The 24,867-nt window shown below is 39.0% G+C and overlaps 1 protein-coding gene across 2 annotated transcripts in view; it reads left to right on the top strand.

Annotated features, from left to right (window-relative positions):
• The first annotated feature begins 474 nt into the window (after positions 1-474).
• The window catches only part of sh3pxd2aa (SH3 and PX domains 2Aa), a 370,390-nt gene continuing 345,997 nt past the window's right edge, over positions 475-24,867 (top strand). For both annotated transcript variants that reach the window (XM_051922164.1, XM_028795863.2), the window contains exon 1: positions 475-737. In XM_051922164.1, the coding sequence (XP_051778124.1) occupies positions 666-737 (72 nt within the window). In that variant the 5' untranslated portion in view covers positions 475-665. The remainder of the gene's footprint in view (positions 738-24,867) is intronic.

The raw sequence follows: 24,867 nt of genomic DNA, 5'->3' as shown, positions 1-24,867 counted from the left end.
TGTGAGAAACCCAGTGAGTGTACCGGCAGCTTTGTTCCTCGCGCCGCCTCCGGCTCGTCCCCGCGGAAGCTCCATTCCCATTTGTCAGCCTGAGCAGGATTTCCCATCCCACTCCACGCCGAGAGAGCCACACAATAAGTACGTCCCATCCCAATCCCTGTAGCCCAGGCGTAGCAGTTCACTGGCCTCGATTCTTATTCTCAGCGGTCTTAGTTTGGATCGGGTTACTGGTTCTTTATAACCTGACCTTCTTCGCCAGACTGCAGAAACGAGCGCCGCAGCACATAAACTAAAGGCTGGACTGGCTTTCCTCGCGACTTTCAAGCGGCTTGGACTCGGAAATCGGGGACACCGCTAGCCGCGCGCTTCAGCGGTCAGGACTTGTGAGTTAAAGGAACGAGAAGCAGCGCACAGACGGAATAAGAAAGTGGAGACGGCGTTTACGGATTACCGAGGCTGGACATGACTTTCATTCACCGAAAACGACTTTTGAAAATTCATTTTACCGCTACAAAGTCACAGTGATAAGCAACGCGAGTCTTTGGGATATGCACCTCAGCCGCCACTGCAACTGCTGCTAAGGAGTCAGACTCTCGAGGAGGAGGAGTACACTCACCCACTCAGACCCTCGCACGTACAGAGAGCACCACCGAATCGGCGAAACAATGCAGCTCCGAACCGTCCAGGAGGCGAAAGTTGTGGATGTGGAGAAGAGGAGAAACCCGTCCAAGCACTACGTAAGTAACGGACTTGCTGTTTTTGTTTGGCGCGACACACGGCGAGCTGGCCTTGACACGCGACTCTTAGGAACGACGCCGCGGCTTCCCAGACGCTCACTTGACGACCGAGGGACCCTCGAGAGATGCGCTAGGGTGATGCATGCACGGCAGCGGGCTTAAAGCTTGGCCCGGCGTACTGTATATACCGCAGAAGTGAGGACACGGTACACGCTCGTGTTACATATTGTCATGTCAGTGGAGCGACATTAAAGGCGCCTCGGCAGGACCAAGGCAAGGCCAACGTGACACAAAGGAAGATATAAGCTTTCATTCTATATAGCGTCTTTCACATGAAACCATCTTACGGGGAGTGTTTAGAGCAAATCAGATTTAAACATTAGGAGAGGCGTACCTCTGGAGGACCCACAGCAGGGAAATACTGTAATATAAAAGGAAGGGTAAGAAGGAGGCAGAGGAATGTCATAGGGGAATGGGAGAACACCACAGTTATTAGTGGTATCTGAAGACTGGAATTAAGGTCAATTCCCATTTATTGTTAGTAAGTGCCCTTACATATTGAGCTCAGCATGCGTTAATTTCCAATATAACGAAACTCCAAGCACAATTTTGAAACATAAAAAGACTAAATGCATGCCATATAGGAATATAAATACAGTATGTACAATTTTATAAATATGTACATTACTGGTCTGGAGTACTAGGGTGTTGTACTGTGTTAGCCATTATGGATGTAGTGGGAAGTCGAGCAAAATTACACCTTTTATTGGCTAACTAAAAAGATAACAATATGCCAGCGTTCGAGGCAACTCGTGCCCCTTCTTCAGGCAACATGCTAATCAAGATAGGGCCTGAGTTGCTCTCAGTCTTGATTAGCATGTTGCCTGAAGAAGGGGCATGAGTTGCCTCGAACGCTGGCATATTGTTATCTTTTTAGTTAGCCAATAAAATGTTTCATCTTGCTTGAGTACATTACTGGTCAACAGTTTAAGAACACCTCAGTTTTCCAGTTTTTCTTCAAGTGTAATCAGTTGAAATGCAAAGAATGACCTAAAATGGTAAAAAGGTAAGCAGTAAACTACCAGAGGTTTAAATTTAAAGTTTAGGTTAGCAAAAAACTGAAAAAAGGATATTTCAGAGTATTGCAAATGGGCCTTTTTCAGGAAACAACTAGTACGTTACAATGTACAACTAAAGTAATTTAAGCCTTGCAAGTTGAAGCAAACAATTTGCACCGGTGTCCCAACATCTTCTGATTACTTAAAAACCCTTCTCTCTGTCTTAAAGCAGAGTTGGAACAGACTGTGTTACTATACCTTCCACACCCTAGCAAGTTGTAAATTTCAGTGAAAATGGCAAGAAAACAGCAATTAACAAAGGAAAAGAGACATACTGTATCATTATTACCCTTGGAAGTGTAGGCCTTTAATTTAGAGAAATTGCAAAAAAAAATATCAAAGTCTCAGTGAGTACAGTGGTGTCCTACAGAATCCAAAGGCAATTGGAAACGGAAAGAAACTCTGATAGAAAGAGATCTGGCGGACCCAAAGTCACAAGCCAAACAGAAGACAAGTTTCTGAGTGTCACCAGATTATGTTATAGACACCTCACGGCACAACAGCTTCAAGCACAGCTTAACAGAGGTTTCTACCGTGAAGATGAGATTTTCTGCTGCAGGTTTGACAGGGCAAGTTGACAGTAAGAATGTCATTCATTAAAGGATAAAATAGGACCTTGAAATACCGGCTGTGCACTACTGCAGTCTGGAAGAAAGTCTTATGAAGAAGTGAGTCAAAATGTGAAATCTTCAATTCATCACACAGGGCGTTTGCACCCCATCGAGTCGGTGAAATGATGCTTCCTCAGTGTGTGACACTAGTACTATCAAACATGGAGGAGGAAGTGTGATGGTCTGGGTTTCTTTTGCTGGAAGCAGAGTTGGTGACTCTCACAGAGGGACTGGCGTTCTGAATCAAATAGGTTACTGCAGTTTGGCTGATATATCAGCAAAAGGTGGCTAGTTTAAATCAAACATTTGACTAAAATTTTGTATGTTTAATGAATCCTTTACTTATTTTTTATTTGCCATTGTTTATTTGGTCTATGCCAGTGTAATATTGTCCAATTAGTACCTCAGAGGGTGTAGTAACACAGTCTTTTCCAACTCTGCTTTAAGACAAGACAGAAGGTTTTTAAGTAATCAACAGAAGTTGGGACACCTGTGCAAATTGTTTGCTTCAACTTGTAAGACTTTAATTGCTGCAGAACATCTGTAGGTTGTAACCTATCAATTGTTCCCTGAAGTAGGCCCATTTGTAATATACTGGAATTTCCTTTTTTTGTTTGTTTTTGCTAACCTAAACTTACTGCTTAACTTTTCATCATTTTAGATCATTCAATGGATTTCAGCTGTTTAATTTTGAAGAAAAACTGGAAAAACTGTGGTGTTCTAAAATTTTTGACCAGTAGAGTATACAATATAAGCAAAAAATCATGATTTGTTGGTATCAAAGGTGCTTCATGGATACAACCTGATACCCAGTGATAGAGACCTCAATAGACTTTACCTCAATGATGACATAATGAAGTTTGGCAAACATGCAGTCCGTGTTTTAGTTTGGTTAACTGATTGATAAACTGTTTTGGCATCCCTGCTATAGTTATGTGAAAAGTAAGTACACTCCGTGAAATGTTTTTTTTCTTTTTTAACATATGTAGACATATAAAGATTTGATCTTCTTTTAAACAACATCTAATTAAAACAGCATGACATTAAAAACATTAAAAAAAATATATTGCCTTAAAAAATAAGCAGATATTAGGTATACCATTGGCTCTAATAGCTGGCATTGCCCCGTCAAGGAGAGATTTCCTATAACTGTTTACTCATCTATGATGCCATCTGGTAGAAAGTGTTTCCTACCTATTCATGCAGAATTCTTTCAGCTTTGTCATGTTTGAGAGAGTGATGTGTAGAGCAAAGCCTGTTCAAATCCATTCATGGTATCTCAGTGGGATTCAGATCTGGGGTTTGAGATGACCATTCTAGACCCCTCTATTTCTTTCTTTTTAGCCTTTTCTTGGTGGATCTATGGGTATGTTTAGAGTCATTCTCAAGTTACAATGTTCATTTTCAGTTGAGGTTCACTCTTCTGACAGATGGTTTCACGTTATCCTCAAGCAGTCTCTGGTATAGTGAATAATTCATAGTGGATTCTATGGTGGTGAGCTGTCTAGACCATGATTCAGTAAATAATCCCATATCATACAAATACTGTCTTCGGGTTTTACCCAGACATCCATTCTGGTACCATGGCCTAATGATTCAGTCTTTGACTTGTCTGTCCAGATCATATAGTTTCAATAGTTCTGGGTTTTGACTAGGTGTTTGAGGGCAGACTTTTGTGTTTCTCTGTGATGTTCCTTCGGGACAGCAGAGGTTTCCTCCTGGCACACCTCCAATGTAAGTCTAATTTGTGCAGCATCTTTTGTAATGGTAAACTCATGAATTTTGATATCAATGAGGGCGAGAGTTGCCTGTTGGGCTTGTGATGAAATTCTGAGGTTCTTAGAAACTCATTTCAACACTTTGTGTTCTACTTTCAGACTGAACCTGCTGGGGTAGCCTGACTTAGACAAGTTGGGAGCTGTTTGAAATGTTCTCCCCTAACAGATGATCCTCACAACAGTAGAATGGTTGATTTCCAGGTGTTTGCAGATGTATTATTGTGTTCATGTGCTATCAAAAGTATTCAGGGTTCCGAGTTGTGACATTCTTCCCAGTTCACTGCATTCACGTAAATTTTCAGTTGGACTATACGGAGAAACACTAAGATGCTGTTAAATTGATTCATAGTTTGTATAAAAAATGAAATTAAGGATAAACTGTGATAAATGTGTGCAACTTCTCTCCAGTTGCAATTCAACTACAAAAATGGTGAATCAGATTATATTTTTTATTTTATACAGTTGAAGAAGGAGAAAGGTGAGCGTTATTAGATCACAACTTGGATAATACAGGTAGCTTTGTTTTTTCTCTGATTTGTCTGACTTGTAGCTTCGAGTTCGCTGGGCGTTCACATAGAGTTTCCTAATTTGGAAAGCTGGAATTACTGTCAGTTTGACAGTATGTGAATGCAGCTCTTTTGAGTCCATTCTCTGGCCCATAGACATGTAGAACTGCCTTTCTGAGGGTCTAAAGGCCTCAGAGAGCTCTTTGATCTGGTAGAGGTAATAGCGCACACTTCAACAACAAAGAGCAAACCAAGCTAAGTGTCTAAAGGTTAAAAAAGACTGGTTCCTCTAAGATCATCTGTAACGATGTTTTAATCATTTGCACTTGATCTGGTGCCCTGATTTCAATTTTAAGTATTTAGTGATAAATTTGGGGATGTATTTTTTCCATAAGCAAAATTAGCAAGTATACTTATTTAAATTATACAATTGTCTACAAAATGTAAATATGACATGATGCTTGTCATTTCATCTTTGTACTGTAGATACTGTATACTTTTTCACATGACAACGGAATGATGACAGATTATTTCCTTCAATTTCTGTCTCAAGGAGTGCCACTAGATATTTCTTTTATTTTCACAACTGTCCTCCTCTGCAGAAGGTGATGTTTACCTAGGATTCACGTCCCAGCTTGGTCACCGTCTGTTGAGTGAACATGTGCAAATTGTGCCCATTTGGTTCTTCATTTGGTACTGAAGATTCTTCTCACATTGCAAAGAAGTACAGAATAGGTAGATTGGTGTCTTTCATTAGCCTCATTGTAAGAGAGGATGGTGGGTGTGTAAACATGTAGTCAAATGGACCTGTGCCCAAGTTAGTTGAGTAAATAAAGAGTGATGTTCTGACTAATGATCTGTATGTTAGGACTGCTGCCTCATAGCTCCAGGAAACTAGGTTCAAATCTTCCCTTAGTCACTGTTTGTGTGGAGCTTGTTTTTTTTTTTTTGAGACTTTATTTAAAATTTGTGAAAAAAATAATTTTCTTTGGTTAATTAATGACTATAGCTAGGGAGCAAGCCTTGTAAAAGCCTTGAACTAAATGCAGTCATTATGGTCTCCAGTTTCCAAAAACTTGTAATGCAATAGTTAAATTTGAAAATGAATATTTGATGAATTAACCTTTCCATAGCACATCACCTTAGTCATCGGTCAGTAAAAGAGGTGGTGTATTAATATTTATTCATAATTATATTTTGGTAACTACAAGCCAAAATGTCTGTCTGTCTGTCTGTCTGTGTTTTGCAAAATCATATAACTGTAGGCAACGCTATATATGCTAAATCTCTGTACATATAGAAGGGTTGGGGTGGTGAGTGAGTATATGGAAATGGGATTTAGAAATTACTATTTTAAACCTCTGTTATAGAGTTTTTACATGATGCCATTGCCTATGGCACTACAGTACATTTAGTGTCATTGCTGTGAGAGTCAGAGGCTGCATACCACCTGCTCGATGATATGGTTGTCAGCTAATTTATTTGTGTGTATGTAAATATAGCATTATCAAACATGCTCAGTCCAGTTGTGCTCTGGGTTGTGAGGGGCCAAGGCCTATCCTTGGAAACCGCTCTGTATTCTGTGCTAGTTCATTGCAGGGCCAACTTCCGACATGCTAACAGAGCCAATTTGGATTTACCCGATAACCTTACCAGCATGTCTTTAGGGATGTGGGGGAAAGACCAACACAGAATGCTGAATCCATGATATCCAAAGTGATTTGCAAATCAGACATGTAGTACACATTTTTGCCAATTCAGTCCAAAACATTGAATCCTCCAAAGATATTAAGTACTGAAATACACAAAGATGTTGATGTTGTACACAGTGTCAATGTACATATTAGGTTCAGTGTGAAGTATTCTCATATTTCCACAATTGCAGTTAAAGTGATACTATTATGGTGTCTCTGTGCATCTGGATGATGTATAGCCCAACATGTTAGCAACACCACACAGCTTGCTAGTTCAGCTCCCTAACTATTTGGGCATGGTGCTAGCTGATTTGGCCCTTACCATGTTGTCTTTGTTTAAGACCAGAGAAATTGGGTTCCCTTATCCTGATAGGGTAGCATGTTCTTCTGTAAGTATTCAAATGTAATGGTGTCCTGCCTGGAGCTGCTGCCTATCGGCCCTTTGTTTACAAGAGGTGCAAATTTGTATTGTTCAATATGGAGTCTTTGAGATAATGCCCACCTTGATCCAGATATTTGTCTGGTGTTTGGTTTTGATTTTATTTGTCAGTTATTATCCAAAACCGCAGTCAGATTGCCTGCATTAAATTGTTTCTAATTCTTTCTTTTCTTGAGGTTTTCAAAAATGTTTTGTGTTGTGAAACTAAAACCTATTACATTATGGGCTTGAGTATTGTTAGACCTCTACATTTTACTGTGTGAATTAATTCAATCTAACATAATATTTGGAAAGCAAGAAAGGCAAGATGAGTGACATTAATGAATTTCTATCAACTAGAATCAGCTGGTCCCAATCTGGGTGGTTCATCGTGTGATGGGTGCAGCAACATCCTGCAATCAGCTGGAATCATCTGGAGGGTCATAACATTAGAGCAGTTTAGTATTGCTTTTAAGAACATTACTTATAATTGCACAATCAAAATGCAAATGTTTAGAATGCTAAAATGTTTTAAATGAACAAGTTCATTATTAGTTACAGGGAGTTACGTTAGAATTGACTACAGAAGAACACATACGTTTATTTATAATTTTTAAACACTAAGTACTATATAGGCCCTATGATCCTCCTCTGTATAAGCAGGTTTAAGAAATGGATGAATGGGTGGAGTATTAGAGTGGTGAGTTTCAAAAGTGCATAGGCAAGAAGAAGGATGTGGCAGTACACAGTGTGCCAAAGCAGTTTAGCTTGCTGAGGAGTATTGTGGTTATGACTGTGTAAGTTTAGAGTTTTACAGTCATACATTCTCATGAACAAATACATCTGTTTTTAGGAAGACATGTGCAAAACATTACATTGATGCAAATAAATAAGATGCTGTATAAAGAATGCCAAATGGTTGTATACACTGTGGATGTAGGATCTTAGTTACATTACTATTTAGGGATATGTATGCTTGTAATACAGTATTAATAGTATGACTGCTCCAGTGAGCTGCATAGTGGTAGTTTATAAGCTTTGTGCTGTTTATTTGAATTGTGTAACAGAATTGTTTTATTTATGTGGGATGGATATAGAAACTATCGGGAATTCTGAGGGCGTTGCTGTTAATGTCATGTATTTGAATAAGTTCTTAGAATATATAGGCAAAGCACAGAATCTTCAGTTATATTAGATTTTGTTTTCCTTTTTGGTTTATGTTCTAGGATGCCTTCTAATTATAATTAGGGTCATTAATATAGGCCATAGCCTCATAATAATATTTCAATTTTTACATTTTGTTTTGAGTTCTGTTTTTGTTAACTGTAACCTATGCTTCAAACGTGACAGTAAATTCGACCATTGGTAGGTTTTTATTAATAAAAAAGAATTCTGAGTATGCCAATGGACATCAAACTTTCAATGTACAATATATGTGTTTTTGGTCTTTTTACTATACACTGTATGACCAAAGGTTATGGACCTGACCATCACTCCTGTATGATTTTATTGGATATCCTATTCCAAAACCATGGTCATTGATATGGTGTTGATTCCCCCCACCCTGCCCCATTTCTTGGGCCTTTACCAAACTGTTGCCTTTTTTGGCACAATTGTCTTAGATGCTTTATTATTGACAAGGGGCCTAGCCCAAACCCTGTAAAACAACCCCAGATCATTATCCCTCCTCTACCTAACTATATAGTAAGCACTACTCAGTCCTAAATGTAGTGTTTTCCTGGCATCTGCAAAACCCAGATTGTCCAACAGACATATATTAAAGTGTGATTCATCAGTCTAGAGAACTTGTTTCCACTGCTCTAGAGTCCAATGGCAGCATGCTTTACACCACTCCAGTTGATGCTTGACATTGTGCAGAGTGATCTTAGGAACTCTGTTGTAAGTGATGCAATAGATGATAGGCAGTTTTTACACACTGTGCACTTTAGTACTCAGTGGCCCCCCTCTGTGAATTTGTGTGATCTACCAATTTGTGGTTGAGCTATTGTTGATCCTAGACCTTTCCACTTCACAGTAATAGCGGTTGCAGTTGACCATGGCAAATCCAGCAGAGCATTTCATGTACTGACTTGTGGCAAATGTTACATCTTACAACAGTGTCATATGTAAAGTCACAGAGCTCTTCAGTACGACCCATTCTATTGCCAATGTTTGCCAATGGAGATTTTACAGCTATGGCCTTGATTTTATGCACTTGTTAACGATGTTTGCAGCTGAAACACCTGAATTTAAAATTAGGAGGGGTGTCTACATACATTTGGCCCTATAGTGTAGTTGCTTATCTGCATGTCCTTTTAAATTCCATGAGCATATTGTGGAAGATGCTTATTAGGCATTCAGTGTGTTGCATGTTACTTGTACAGATTGGCAAGAAACCTTTTAAAGAGTCTGGACCTACGTTTTTACTAAATATTCGAATCTATGATCTCTTCAACTACTCGTCACAACTCAGAATTATGTATATGACTTATTTACTTCATGATCATAATAATATGACATATTCTTGTATAATTACAAATAATCAGATGTACCAGTTGCTTTCAGGAGCTTGATTGAGCTGAAACAATAACTTGAAATGTCTGTGTCTGCTGTTACTTCAGTCTGTGGAGCAATGGTAGTGGAGTGAGAGACTGAAAGGATTTTGCTAATATGGAATAGAGACTTCTATTGTAAAAGTCTAATGGCTACTGTAAGTCTGGTCTTCCATCCATCCATCCATCCATCCATCCATCCATCCATCCATCCTCTTCCACTTATCCGAGGTCGGGTCGCGGGGGCAGCAGCTTGAGCAGAGATGCCCAGACTTCCCTCTCCCCGGCCACCTCTTCTAGCTCTTCCGGGAGAATCCCGAGGCGTTCCCAGGCCAGCCGGGAGACATAGTCCCTCCAGCGTGTCCTGGGTCTTCCCCGGGGCCTCCTCCTGGTTGGACGTGCCCGGAACACTTCACCAGGGAGGCATCCAGGAGGCATCCTGATCAGATGCCCGAGCCACCTCATCTGACTCCTCTCGATGCAGAGGAGCAGCGGCTCTACTCTGAGCCCCTCCCGGATGACTGAGCTTCTCACCCTATCTTTAAGGGAGAGCCCAGACACCCTGCGGAGAAAACACATTTCAGCTGCTTGTATTCGCGATCTCGTTCTTTCGGTCATTACCCATAGCTCATGACCATAGGTGAGGGTAGGAACAAAGATCGAATGGTAAATTGAGAGCTTTGCCTTACGGCTCAGCTCCTTTTTCACCACGACAGACCTGTAAGTCTGGTCTTCCGAATTAAAAAAAAAAATACCTATTAAAAAATGTCCCACTGAAGTTTTATTTTTTTTCAGTATCTCTCTGAGGGAGGTTAGGTTAGGTAAAATAAATTTGTTATTGTAAGTATTGCAATAGTTTTTGCGTTAATAGTGCAGGTTGAGTATCCCTAATTTGAAATTTCAAAATCCAAAACTTTTTGAGCGCTGATACGACTCCACCTGTAATGCCTCAAATTTTTTTTTTTTTAACAGCATATGTGTAGATTCCAAATGAACCAATTAGCTTTGAGGAGATGTTGTCCCTCATGAAACATAGAACACTATAAAGCTACGACTCATGATTGACCAATGGGGTAGGGGTCTACCGTGAAGTAATGAATGCCAAGAAGCACCATCACTTGATTGACTTTGAAGCACCATGATACAGGATAGATGCACTGGCAAATGGCATGGCAACACTTTGATTCAAGTATAAAAATATTTTCATTTATTTATTTGGCTGATGCCTTTATCCAAAGCGACTTACAACATTTATGATAAAATTGGTTACATTTCTGTTGGTTTTCCAATTGGAGCTTATACAGGTCAAGTAACTTTCTCATGATCAGACAGTGTCAGTAGCAGGATTTGAACCCATAATCTTAGGATCTGAAGTCCAAAGCCTTAACCACTACACCATATGGCCAACAAAAGTCTGGTTTATAAAACCAGGCATATGAACATTTCTTTGCATCATCTTGTAAATGTGCTGTGGTAATTTAACCTGACCACAGACAGACACAGGACACCAAAGTCCAAAAGCAGACACTTTTTTTATTTTGCCTTCCCTTAGCACATAGTGCACCAATCAGCCACAATTAAACTCAGTCCTTTCTCTTTCTTTTTCTTTTCTTTCTTCCTTTCTTCTGCCGTCTCCATTCCTCTCCTCGCAAGTTCTGTCCTCCACCTCCCAACTCCGGCTCCTCAAATGTAGTGAGGTGGCCTCTTTTATACCGCACCCGGATGTGCTCCAGGTGCTCCCTGATCATCTTCCAGGTGCCCCCTGTTGGAGGTCAGCTTGTGTTTTGGGGGAGGTACTGTTGTTGACATGTCCTCTCCCCTGGTTCTCTCATCAGAAGGGTGTCCAGACCGGGCAAGGCCCCCGGCCATCTGCCACAGTGCATGCAGAATATAGTGCTTTGTCAGTCAGCCAGTGGCTTTCAACACAGCATGCATAATGGAGTGAAGATTGGCTGAGATGTTCCTGACCTGTCTGCAAGTTCCCTGAAAAGGGACAACGGGTGACTGATATAAACTGATGAACAACCAAAAAAGTGCAAATATGCAGCATTGGCCCTCTTAAAAACAAATTACAATAGAGTCTGTACATCATATTCATCACTTTTACGTTTAATATTGTAGTGGCTTCTTCAGGGGTAAAGGAAATGAAGACATGTAAGCCAGAGAATGCAGTTAAACAAAACAAAAAAGGAACAGTTTATTGGGGGGGGTTCAAAACAATGGATGCAAGGATTGCATGGGACAGAACTGGCTCTGAAGAAATACTGGTTGACCTATGTACAGTCTTCTCCATTTGCCCACTGTTATAGCCATGGGGAGCGCCTTCACCTAGCTTTGTTGACTCTTCTTACACTTACTGGAAGGTATGTTATACATGGCGGTCGAAACCAAGGCTCTTTATTCCTCTGAGGTCATTCATGATGTACACTCCCCACAATACCACGCTTCTCGCTTTTTCTTCAACACATCCCTACTTTTCTGTCATCCTTCTCTGGATTAGAAACATTACATTTAGTAGTATATGTAGTACAAACGTGCACTTTGATATATGACACAAAGATTGTGGTACCAAATTCTCTGCCCAGATTCATTATAATTTTCACAGTGTAAAAACAAAGAAGGGAGCTGAACATGAAACATGCAATTTGCCAGCATTTTCATATAAAAATGAAATACTCTTGGAACAAGAACCTTGTCTCATCAACAAAACAGATCACATAAAATAATAATAATAATAGGTTACATTTATTGAGCGCCTTTCACAAACCCAAGGTTGCTTTACGTACAGAGTAAAAAAAAAATTACACAGATGACAAAAGTTTGTAGAATAAAGGCAGATTTATACTGAATTTAGAATGCACAAACTGATGTAGTCAAAGATAAATAATAGGTGCAAGAAACCTCATTTGAAATAATGCCTCATGTTCAAATTTTGTGAGTTCATCTCCTCGTAAGCGGCAGTAGGACTTTGCAAGCATAGAAAAAAAGGCTAAAGTCCTTAAAAGAGGCAAGAAGGATGATAAGAAGTATTGCAGGATTTTTCCTCCATTATTAGTTAAGAGTACTTGAGAGCTGAATAATTTTCATCACATTTTGATTATATTTGAAAGTGTAATAATATTGAGAAAATTCAAAGTTAATTTTGTTCCTGTATCTTATTGCAGTGTTCATGTATGCAGAATCTTTGTAAATAATTAAGGATATTTTAAATACAAAGCACAGTTTAAACAAAAAATATGCTTTATTCCTATAAACTTTCCCAGCATTGGTCTGTCATCAAGTCCAAAGTTAGGTTCTGCCTTCGGCACAGTGGTTCCAGTTTAGCCTCAGCCAGAGTAAATTTTTGGCTCTCTGTATACATCTGTTGGAATAATCGGTTTTGAAAGCGCATGAATGGATAGGTTCAGAAGATGGATAGATAATTCTTAATCATGTAATCATGAGCGCTGAAATTAATTCATAAGAAATTATTAATAGTTTCATAAACTTCATGTTCTTGTCAACATTGCTTATTATTTTGTAGGGTTTTTTCCTATGTGCATGTGATATCAGACAGAAACATTTGTCCTGTTTGTTAACTTCTGCATATTTATTTGGGGTATAACATTTACTTGAAGTCAGATGTTATTACAGAGTATTTGTGTGGGTAACTTGAAATTCCTTTCAATTCTAGACAAAGTCCTTTTGTAGCAGGATGGCTGTGTAAAGGAGGTTTTAGTATTTCATATTAAATTGAAATTGCTGATGGTAGAACATTTACTGTGCACCATAGTGCATTTCAATTGAAGTTGGGGAATTAACTGTAGGTGTATACACAAGAAAGGCTTTGTATGTTTATCAAGCCATACAAATGCACTTTGGAACGAACTTAAACATACTGCAGTGGTCATATTTTCAAAATGATGTTTTTTTATAACCAACTAATAAAATGTGGTATCTTATTAAGGATCATTTTGGGTTATTTGGAGACAATGAAATATCCAGGTGTGATCAAGTGTGACTGTGAAAATAACTGTACCATTTGAAGGACTAGTGTCTTTTTCAGGGTTGTGTTTTAGTGATCATACAGAAGACTACTTCAGGTCTCCCCTTCGCTGATGCCTAGCAAAGTATTCTTTGCATGAAATTAGGTTTTACTACAGTTATTGTGTTGATTATATACCACCAAAGCTTCAGATTCAAAAGAACTTTAATATATTTAAATACAACATGCCTATCTGCAATAAAATTGTAACTTAAGTTTCATATGTTAGGCTATGGCTGAGACATACATAGCATTTTGTATAGTATAACTCCATTACAGCCGGATTTAGAGCTGAGTGCATATTCACAAAAAAACATATAGCTAGGTGAGAGCCACACATGAGAAGATGCACATGGTCACCGAGTATGAATGATGCTACTGGAGAAGTAGGTTTGAAGAGACTCTTCTTGTTCCTTAGTTGTTCCATACAAGAAAAATCCCTTCCACTGCATGCTGTGCTGATTTTTGCATTTATTTATTTGGCCAACACATTTTTCCAAAATGACTTACAGTGTTTGATGTACAATTGGTTACATTTCTTTTCCTCTTTTTCCAGTTGGAGCACAGGCGGGTGAAGTGACTCACTCAGGGTCGCACAGCGTCATTTGCACGATTTGAACCCACAACTTCAGTGTTTGAAGTCCAAAGCCTTAACCAATGTGTCACACTCATTTTAATTTTTGTGTTTTTCTTTCTTAAGTTTCTCCTTTTCACATAGAGTTTAATTTTTGTAATTTGATATTCTGCTGTAAACAGGTCTTCATCTTCTATGTCTTTTCTTTTTTAAAATCTCCTAAAGTTAAATAAGGTAAAGTAAGATAATATAATCATTCTGTTTCATCCTTTCTTACACTTTGAGGAGAGAAACCCCTCTGTGACTGCAGTCTTAATGGAAATTCAAGTTAGTGTTTAGCTGGTATATTCCTTTACTTATACATTGTGCAACAGTGGTTTTCAACTTTTATGGACTCGTGACGCAGTTTTACCTATCGAGTTTTACTGCCAACCCATGTGCACAGATCAATGGGCAAAATGGGTTGGGCGTGAAATGTATGGGAGTTACACTGTGAACAAGTTAGTAGCTGAAATGGTATTTTTTTCCACCAAAAACAGAAACTCATGTCCCATCGACAATATATTATGGTACATGATTATGACTGAATAATTTGATGGTATGACTTGTCAATTACTGGCGATTCCAATTTCTTGGATCAGCCCATGTTAAGACAACTACAGCATAATACCAATAAGTAGAAAAAGTTTGTAGCTGCTCTTTGTGATGGCTAATACAATTGTATCCTGCAAAAAGATTCTTTTAATTGATATCAGCAACTCTAAAAATATAATGCTCTCTCGAACTAATGGGCCAGTAGCCTTAATTTTGAATGTAAGGCCAGCATGGCTTCTCTGTTAGATTAAGCTTGATTAAACTCATCCATTACTTTTTTAGGATAGCTAGTCCTATTAATTGCTTTAGATGTTCTGGAATGAAAACCCTAGTGACTATTTGGGTTTTCTCTATGTGCTCAGGTTTCCTCCCACTTTAAAAAGAAATGCACACTTATGACTGATTAAGATTTATAACAACGAGTGAGTGCCTTAAGACCAACTAGCATCCTCTGCAGGGTTGGTTATTGCTCTAGCTCCCTGCATCTCAGAAAGGAAAGGTAGGAAATGTATTGATGCATGGATCGATTATCTTCTTTTTCCTTCATTCTGTGCAGAGAAATTTTTAGTTTGTAGATGTTTTGAGCTGGAAAGTTTTAATTACATTAGATTATCACAATCTAATAGTAGCCATTAATGGTTTATCTGAATAATAGTCTCATGAATTATTTACGCAAACCTGTCACATTGCAGTTGAAATCTTCCTAATAGTGTTGAATAGTGGTTTAACAATCATTTCAACAATGTTATTCCAGCAGTCATGCCAAATTACAGTACAAATGATAGTATAATAAGGCAAGATTTCAGTAAAGATTAACTGCAGAGGCTATTCAAATATTTTAGTCAGAACAGAAAACCCTGCTGTTCTTGGATCACACTTGTTTTTGCTAAGTGTAGCGGGTTGCATTTTGCAAAAAGTAAAGTAAATGAAGCCAGAATGTTGCAATACCTAGAATGGGATTAATTTAGTAGGTCAACTTGTGGTAGGAAAAATCACCATTTCTTTTGAAATGGGAGAATACATTTCTCCTCCTTTCTCCATAAGTCTGCTTAGGATTTATATCATGGTATTCAGTGCCTAAAAGTTTCCACAACTACAGGTTGTGAATGATTGAACTAATGTTTTTCATCCATCCATTCCATATTCCATAAATACTTAATCGAAGCCTGCATGCGGTGCATAAGCTCCTTTAAAGGAATACTCCACCTAAAAGTGATATATTTTTAAAAATATTACTTACTCCATGTAGTTTATAGTGGAGGAGGAGAAAAAAATGTAATTTCATATCTTTGTGGAGAAATTAAATATTGAATATTCCAAGTCAACATGGTTGATATGACACCAATACTATACAGTAACAAATGATATGAAAGAAGTCCATGGAAAAAAAAATCTTTCTTGTGTCGTATAATCATCATGTTCGATAACCATTTTTGTGGTCAAAACATTTCAAATTATGTGTGTTTTTTGCTAAGATGTTAACATCTACTTCCTGAAAACTCCACGTTAAATGTAAACACATGAATTAAGAACAGGTTTTTTCACCAGTGAATGTAGATCTTTTTCAAACACACATCATTGTGGGAATGATGTCTACCTTGTTTACATTTAATGCATAGCTTCTAGGTAGTAATTGTTAATAATATTTTAGCAAAAAATTTACACATTTTGGACGTTTTGATAATACAAATAGATATTGGACATGTGGATTATGTGACACGAGTTATGTGAGAATTTTTTTGCTTTTTCCGTGGACTTTTCTTACATCATTTGGTACTGCATAGTCACCTATTGACTATTCTGAGTTGAAATAATCAACATTCAATTTTTCCACGAAAACATGACATTAAAAATTTTCCTCTAACACCACTACAAACTGCATGAGGTAAGTAAAATAAAGTAAAAACATTTTTGGGTGGAGTATTCCTTTAACACATGTATGCTACACTAGAACTTACCATTAAATTACCAGGTGGGAATATCTGTAAGCAAAACTGAGTCAAGAATTCCAGGAAATTCAACCTGGTAATTTTTCTAGGTCAAGACCTGCTATAATTCCCAACAATTTCCCAGCTTGGCATATGTGTGAACAAAACCAGAAAATTGCTAGGTAAAGCATTCAAAGTGGTGTCCTCAAGTAAAACATACTGATGTTAAAGGGAACAAAATAATCATAAACAACTTGGGTGATGATGACTGAGTGTTGACTGTGTAGAGGAAATATCATTTTTTTTGTTTTTTTTGAAAGGTTATCTATTTTTCAAATTTCTGGAAATCTGATGAATTGCAAAATAACTGTTCTGTTGTCCCTCTAAGCCAAGGAGGAAATTCTTGATCATAGCTGCAAATAGACTTTGCCTTGCAATGCCTGCATTGCGCAGCTTTTTTGAACAATAAAAACACAATACTGTATGTCCGTGTGGGTTTATTATTTAAGAGTTGGCTAAACTTTGTTTCATGTTTCTATCCTTAGAGTAAAGGTTACATTATGTTGTACAAAATGAATGTATGTAGCACTTGACCATTGCTGTTTACTGACATATATTCTTTTAGATTAAAAAAACACAGTCTGTGGTTGCACACCCTTCAGAATTCCATGCTTATTACCTGAGATATGATTTTCATATGTGAAAGCTGTCTTCCTATGGAATTGCTGGGTTGCTATGGAATGTGTGAATGGGATCATCCCAGTAAACCATAGGATGTTTTACCTGGGAATTTCCCATTTAGTATGTGTGAAATAGGTTTTTTTATTATTTGAGAAAAATGTTGTAATGCATGTAGCAGAAACAAACCATCAGTGAAGTGCCAGTCCATTGCAGTACTCATTTCCTCATATTTCAACTCTCATAAGAGGCACAATTTTGTTTTGCCAGTTAACTTAAAGTGCACATCTTTGAAGTGCAGGAGGAAATCCTGAGTACCCAGTAAAAAACTGACATAGGCTTCAAGAGCACATGCATACTCCACACTGACAGTGATTTGGTGTGGATTTCAAACCTAGAAGTGGAATATACTATTAAAGGCAGTACTAATGGCAGTAACTCAATACATGGAATAGAACATTAATACAGCAACATATATTAAATACAGCACTGATAAACTCTGTGAATTCTGGTGTCTTTTTATTTCATAGCAGTACTGGACCCTTTATAAATACCTCATTTAAAGTACAGTCCGAGAAAAATATGTCAAATCATTTTATAACCTGCTTAATCCAGAGAGTGCTGGAGCCTATTCCAGCTAGCATAGTGTGCAAGGCAGGAACAAACGCCATACAGTGCCCAAGTTCATCACAGGGTAAACACACACACACACACACTGGGAAATGCACGCAGACACTGGTGAACATGCAAAACTCCACCTAGGGAGAACTGCGCCATTGTGCCAACCCGGCAAAGATATCCCTTGATTTATTTTTTTTATGATATTTCTTAACATTTTATTATTTTTTTTTCTTGCATTTGCTTATTGTCTGCACAATGAAAATGTTGTATCAGTATAAAAATAAATCTTCCCTTTGTCTACCTTTAGCTAGACTTGTCAGTGGTTTCCTTCATGGTATAGGTTTTCATCAAGTGTTATTTAACTGGCAAAAAAATTGATGCATGTACTTGATGGACTTTCAATCTATACTGCTGAAGCAGGTATTTTATGAAAATTATACATGACCATTATCTCTGTGACCAACACACAGAAAAATGTATAATAACAATGGTGCACTTGATATCATCCAAACAGACATCTGTTACTTTATAAGCAGCTAAAACATTTAAATGGGATGCTTTTTTTTCTGATGTTACTGCAGTATGTTTACAAATAAATTTGTTATTTAAAACTCTCTGTAAACATAAACTATACTAGTTTAGAAATTATTTCTCTGTGTTATCGTGTATTTTTGCAGATGAAGCATATTCCCCAGGATGCACTTTACCAATAAATACCCTGTCAAGGTTCATGGTGACCCTGCCCTTGAGGGGAGATGTGTTTGTGATAGAGATTTAACTTCTCTCTCTTTATAATGCACTGCCTGGGAAACTTTCACTTATGCATTCTTTTTTCAGTGTAAAGAACAGCTGGAAATGCTTATTCCCTTTGTGACTCGATGGGAAAAAAAATCCACAGCCTGACTTTTTTTCATTTTGTAACCATTGTAGTGCTGATGCAAACTTCCTGGTGTATGCAGCGATTCTACAGAAACTGAAAACATTGTTAAGATGGGACACTGTTATACATGCTCAGCAAAATTCTCGCATGAGTGTGGGAGCGATATGGGTGCTTAGCAGTTCCATGCTAGAAACGAATGCAAGAATTCGGAACAATACCTGAAAACTAAGGTTTATTGAAAATCAGTTTAAAGCAATTTTTAGCTATTTAAAGTTCTATAGCAAAATACAGAAATCTAAAGAATGATGTATTACTTGATTTTATCCTATTCCTTCTGATGGCAGTGCTGAGATACATCAGTGTACCTGTTTATTTCAAATAAAATTTGAGATTCAAGTAAGGAAAACTTAAAAGAAAAGCATGCCTCTTTCTCGTGATTTCTTAACAAGACTATGCAGTTTAATTTCCTAATGTAATTACTTTTATGAGATGATGGCTGTGGTTAAATCTTAACATTCAGTAACCTTCAGCAATGTTTAATCAAGTGCAAAAAAGTCTTAAATTTTTTTTGTCTAACATTAGAGTTCAAAATCATTTTCTGCCATTGCTCAAATTTCTTATATTCCTTGAGTGAAGTATATTTTGTAGAGAAGTCAAGACAGCTGCAAACAGATGCATTTCTGTAGTAAAAAATGAATGTCTCTGTGAAGCTGGTATATTTTTAGTTCATTTTTCAAATGGTTTAGTGTCATCAGGTCTGAATTTAAGCACAAGAAAATGGTTAGCTTTTTTATTCATTATAATTGCACTATTTCCAATTAAGTTTTTGGTGTTAGTTTGATGAGTCAGACCATTATTTTATTGTTCACCTTGTATTTAGAGAACAATTGTTTCAAATATTCTGTCATAGTCATTTCACAGTGCAGGTGGGCTAAAATACATAGTAACTCAAAGAAATACTTTGTTTTCAAAGTAACGCTTACTGATAGCAATAACACACAAGCAGAAAAAAAAATGGATATAAGTACTGTTAAAGCATCAATCCTGTGGTAATCAGGGATGTCATTAAATCCATTTAATCTGCTTTGTTGGTGAGATACATAGCTCGAGACTGAAGGTTAGCTGATTAAATCAGATTCTAATGGTTGTAGTACTAAATTTTTCTTCCACTTAAATCAAGTCAACATTTTCTTTATCTTGTGATTCCTTAAAGGGTCACTGACTACTAATGTTAGTGTTGCATGTATGTATATATATATATATATATATATATATATATATATATATATATAGTAAAAGATAGCCCGGACAAAGACAGACTCGACACCAGATGTCCACAAAACACATGGTTTATTTTTCCTTTCCTGCACACAACACAGCACAAACACAGTACCCAAAGACTCAGTCCTTTTCTTTCCTTCTTCTGCCACTTCCACTCCACTCTACTCCACTCCTTGCAACTCTGTCCTCTTCCACCCGACTCCTGCTCATTGAATGGAATGAGGCGGCCCCTTTTATATTGCACCCGGATGTGCTCCAGGTGCTCCCTGATGATCTCCCTGCAGCACTTCCTAGTGTGGCGGAAGTGCTGCATGGGCACCCGGAAGCACTCCGGGTGTACCTGCTTCCAGGTTCGGTAGCACTTTCTGGTGTGACGGAAGTGCTGCGGTCCAAGGCTCCTTAGTCCTTACAGTGTATATATAATGACACAGTGTGTATTAATTATAAATCTTACCTTGAAATATTCTTTGGTTTTTATTTTTCAATTTGAGAAACATGAAAAATATGTTTTATGACTTTTAAGGGTAAATAGGTTTTTCTGTTTTTGTGTTCATTGCAAAGGTGTTTTTGAATTCTACAAAGGGCTTAGACTTAATTTGGTGTAATCAGCTCCCACTGTGCCAAAAGGAGCAGAAATAGCAATGCTATTTCAATTCTACTTCAAACTTGGATTTCATCAAATACAGTATTTTTCAAAGTTGGAAGTTTTATGTAAAGGGGCCTATGCTCCTTTTATGTTTTGAAGTTTGACTTATGCTCATACACTTATTTCATTAAAGAACTTAAGTGGTTTTTGTGTAAGTACTATGCTGGTCATCTGGGAACCACATGATTGCGCTATATAAATGTAATGAATTATTATTATTATTATTTAGAAACTTAAAGTAATCTTAGTAGGTTTTTATGTAATTATTTATGATGTTTTCAAAATTTTTTGAATAAAGTAGTATGAAATTAAACATGATGATTATTCTGTATATTTAGCATAAAGTATATACCAAATGAAAAATTATTGAAACATGAAGCAGAGAATATAAGACATTCAGACAGTAAATAAGATAATGGCCTTCTCACACTGGTATTGTTTGACATGTTTAAATGAAGTGGCCCAGCAGTGACAGGAAGTTGATACTGATTCCAGGCTTTAACCCCATAGGGAAGTGTTGAATCAAGCAGCAATAAAGTTCACATATCCTGCCTCCCTGCATCAGGGGCCTTGTTTCACCAGGAGTTTTGGGGACAGCAAGTTTCCGTTGTTAATGCTTGGGATGATAACATTAGTATGCCAGAGAGTAAAGAGGAAATGATGACAGAAAAAAGGAACAAGCGCGCCAAATTTTTCTTTTAAGTCTGCTTTTTTTTAAATAAATAATTCTTCCACTTTTGACTTTAATTTTCATTGTATTGGTTAATGGTTCTTCATTGCTTGTTTGAAGCGCTAAGTATTTTGCAAATTGTACCATCTTCATTCCAACTTGTCTCTTGCAATTCTAGACAAGAATCTGTTCCTGAACCTCCAGTACTTTGTTTTTAGTGAGTGACATGTGGGGTATATTAAAGTTTTTATCATGAATTCCGCCTTAGACGTTTTAAACTAAACTTTGATCCTGGCAGCCTTAAAGTTGCTGGATATTGCTGAAGCTAACAGTTTATCATTTTTCACTGACAATTTTGAATGTTTCCCTTATACCAGATACTAAAGTACATATTTGTTGTGCTTTTGCGAAACGGGGCTAACTACCACCATCCCAGATGCTGACGTGGAGCTACCCGGGTTTAGCACAATTAGAGCGGACAGAGATGCAAGTACATGCGGGAAGCACAAAGGTGGAGGTCTAGCTGTCTATGTCAATACACGGTGGTGTAACTCTGGACATGTTAACGTCAAAGTCTCCACTTGCTGCAGGGACATCGAACTGTTGGCCGTAAGTTTGCGTCCCTATTACTTGCCCAGAGAGTTTGGAAACGTCATTGTTGTTATTGTTTACATCCCTCCTCGGGCGGATGTGGAGACAGTGAGTGACATCCATTCTGCTGTTGCTAAGTTACAAACGCAGCACCCTGAGGCACTTGTGCTAATCGCTGGAGACTTTAACCATGCGACGCTGGACAAAACATTGCCTGCCTTCTCCTAGTATGTGGACTGTAACACCCGGGGAAATAAGACTATTGATTTACTGTATGCAAACGTTAAAGACGCATACAGTGCCACCCCGCTGCCTGTGCTTGGGAAAGCAGATCATAACCTGGTTCTGCTTCAGCCTCACTACAAACCAAGAGTGAGGGTCCTACCTACAACCACATGCTCATTCAGGAAGTGGTCCCCTGAGGCAGAGAAGGCTCTGAGAGAATGCTTTGGAACTACAGACTGGGATATCCTGCAGGGATCACATAGTGAGAACATTGAGGAGGTTGTTGACTGCACTACTGACTACAGTGTACATCAACTTCTGTATGGACATTGTAGTTCCAGTAAGAACTGTCGCTGCTATGCTAACAATAAGCCATGGATTTCAAGTGACATCAAGGGCCTTTTGAACCAGAAGAAAAGGGCTTTTAAAGGAGGTGATCAGCATGAGCTCAAGCGCGTGCAGAAGGAACTTAGAGTCCAGCTCAGGGTGGCGAAGGAGCAGTACAGGAGAAAGCTGGAGCAGAAGTTGCAGAATAACAGCATGAAGGAAGTGTGGGATGGGATGAAGATCATCACTGGCTGCAGCTCGAAGCGGGGTGCCACCATCGAGAGACATGAAGAGAGCAAACCAAATGAACAACTTCTTTAACAGGTTTGACCACCCTAACCCACTCTCACTCCCACCTCGGAGTACTGCACCCTCCACCCATCCTTCTGCTGATACCAGCATAGGAGAGACATCCCCACCCACAATTACAACAGCGCAGGTGAGCAGAGAGCTGAGGAGACTTCGGGCCAGCAAAGCAGCAGGTCCAGATGGAGTATCACCACGACTGCTGAAGGTCTGTGCATTGGAGCTGGGGGGGTCCTCTACAGCGCATCTTCAACCTGAGCCTGGAACAGGGGAGAGTCCTGAGGCTTTGGAAAACATCTTGCATCACCCCAGTCCCAAAGGTATCACGTCCTAGTGAGCTGCATGACTTCCGGCCTGTTGCTCTGACGTCACATGTGATGAAGACCATGGAGAGGCTGCTGCTTTACCACTTGAGGCCACAGGTTCAACACACCCTCGACCCTCTGCAGTTCGCATATCAGGAGAAGGTGGGAGTGGAGGATGCCATCATCTATATGCTACACCGATCCCTCTCCCACTTGGACAGAGGCAGTGGTGCTGTAAAAATTATGTTTCTAGACTTCTCTAGCGCCTTCAACACAATCCAACCTCTGTTCCTTAGGGACAAGCTGACAGAGATGGGAGTAGATTCATACCTGGTGGCATGGATCGTGGACTATCTTAAAAACAGACCTCAGTATGTGCGTCTTGGGAACTGCACATCTGACATTGTGGTCAGCAACACAGGAGCGCCACAGGGGACTGTACTTTCTCCGGTCCTGTTCAGCCTATACAGTGATCCCTCGCTATATCGCGCTTCGCCTTTCGCGGCTTCACTCTATCGCGGATTTTATATGTAAGCATATTTAAATATATATCGCGGATTTTTTGCTGGTTTGCGGATTTCTGAGGACAATGGGTCTTTTAATTTCTGGTACATGCTTCCTCAGTTGGTTTGCCCAGTTGATTTCATACAAGGGACGCTATTGGCAGATGGCTGAGAAGCTACCCAACTTACTTTTCTCTCTCTCTCTCTTGCGCTGATTTTCTCTGATCCTGACGTAGGGGGTGTAAGTAGGGGGGCTGTTCGCACACCTAGACGATACGGACGCTCGTCTAAAAATGCTGAAAGATTATCTTCACGTTGCTACCTTCTGTGCAGCTGCTTCGTGAAGCGACATGCTACACGGTGCTTCGCATACTTAAAAGCTCGAAAGGCACGTATTTATTTTTGACTGTTTGTTTTTCTCTGTCTCTCTCTCTCTCTCTCTCCCTGCTCCTGACGGAGGGGGTGTGAGCTGCCGCCTTCAACAGCTTTGTACCGGCGGTGCTTCGCATACTTAAAAGCCAAACAGCCCTCTTGATTTGTTTGCTTTCCTCTCTTTCTGACAGTCTGTGCTCCTGATGCGCACTCCTTTGAAGAGGAAGATATGTTTGCATTCTTTTAATTGTGAGACAGAACTGTCATCTCTGTCTTGTCATGGAGCACAGTTTAAATTTTTGAAAAAGAGACAAATGTTTGTTTGCAGTGTTTGAATAATGTTCCTGTCTCTCTACAACCTCCTGTGTTTCTGCGTAAATCTGTGACCCAAGCATGACAATATAAAAATAACAATATAAACATATGGTTTCTACTTCGCGGATTTTCTTATTTCGCGGGTGGCTCTGGAACGCAACCCCCGCGATGGAGGAGGGATTACTGTATACATCGGACTTCCAATACAACTCGGAGTCCTGCCACGTGCAAAAGTTCGCTGACGACACTGCTATCGTGGGCTGCATCAGGAGTGGGCAGGAGGAGGAGTTTAGGGACCTAATCAAGGACTTTGTTAAATGGTGCGACTCAAACCACTTACACCTGAACGCCAGCAAAACCAAGGAGCTGGTGGCGGATTTTAGGAGGCCCAGACCCCTCATGGACCCCGTGATCATCAGAGGTGACTGTGTGCAGAGGGTGCAGACCTATAAATACCTGGGAGTGCAGCTGGATGATAAATTAGACTGGATTGCCAATACTGACGCTCTGTGTAAGAAAGGACAGAGCCGGTTATACTTCCTTAGAAGGCTGGCATCCTTCAACATCTGCAATAAGATGCTGCAGATGTTCTATCAGACGGTTGTGGCGAGCA

This window comes from Erpetoichthys calabaricus, chromosome 2 (genome assembly GCF_900747795.2).
Source record: "Erpetoichthys calabaricus chromosome 2, fErpCal1.3, whole genome shotgun sequence".
Lineage (NCBI taxonomy): Eukaryota > Metazoa > Chordata > Cladistia > Polypteriformes > Polypteridae > Erpetoichthys > Erpetoichthys calabaricus.
Note: the sequence above shows the minus strand (reverse complement) of the source record. Positions and strands in the feature narration are given on the sequence as shown.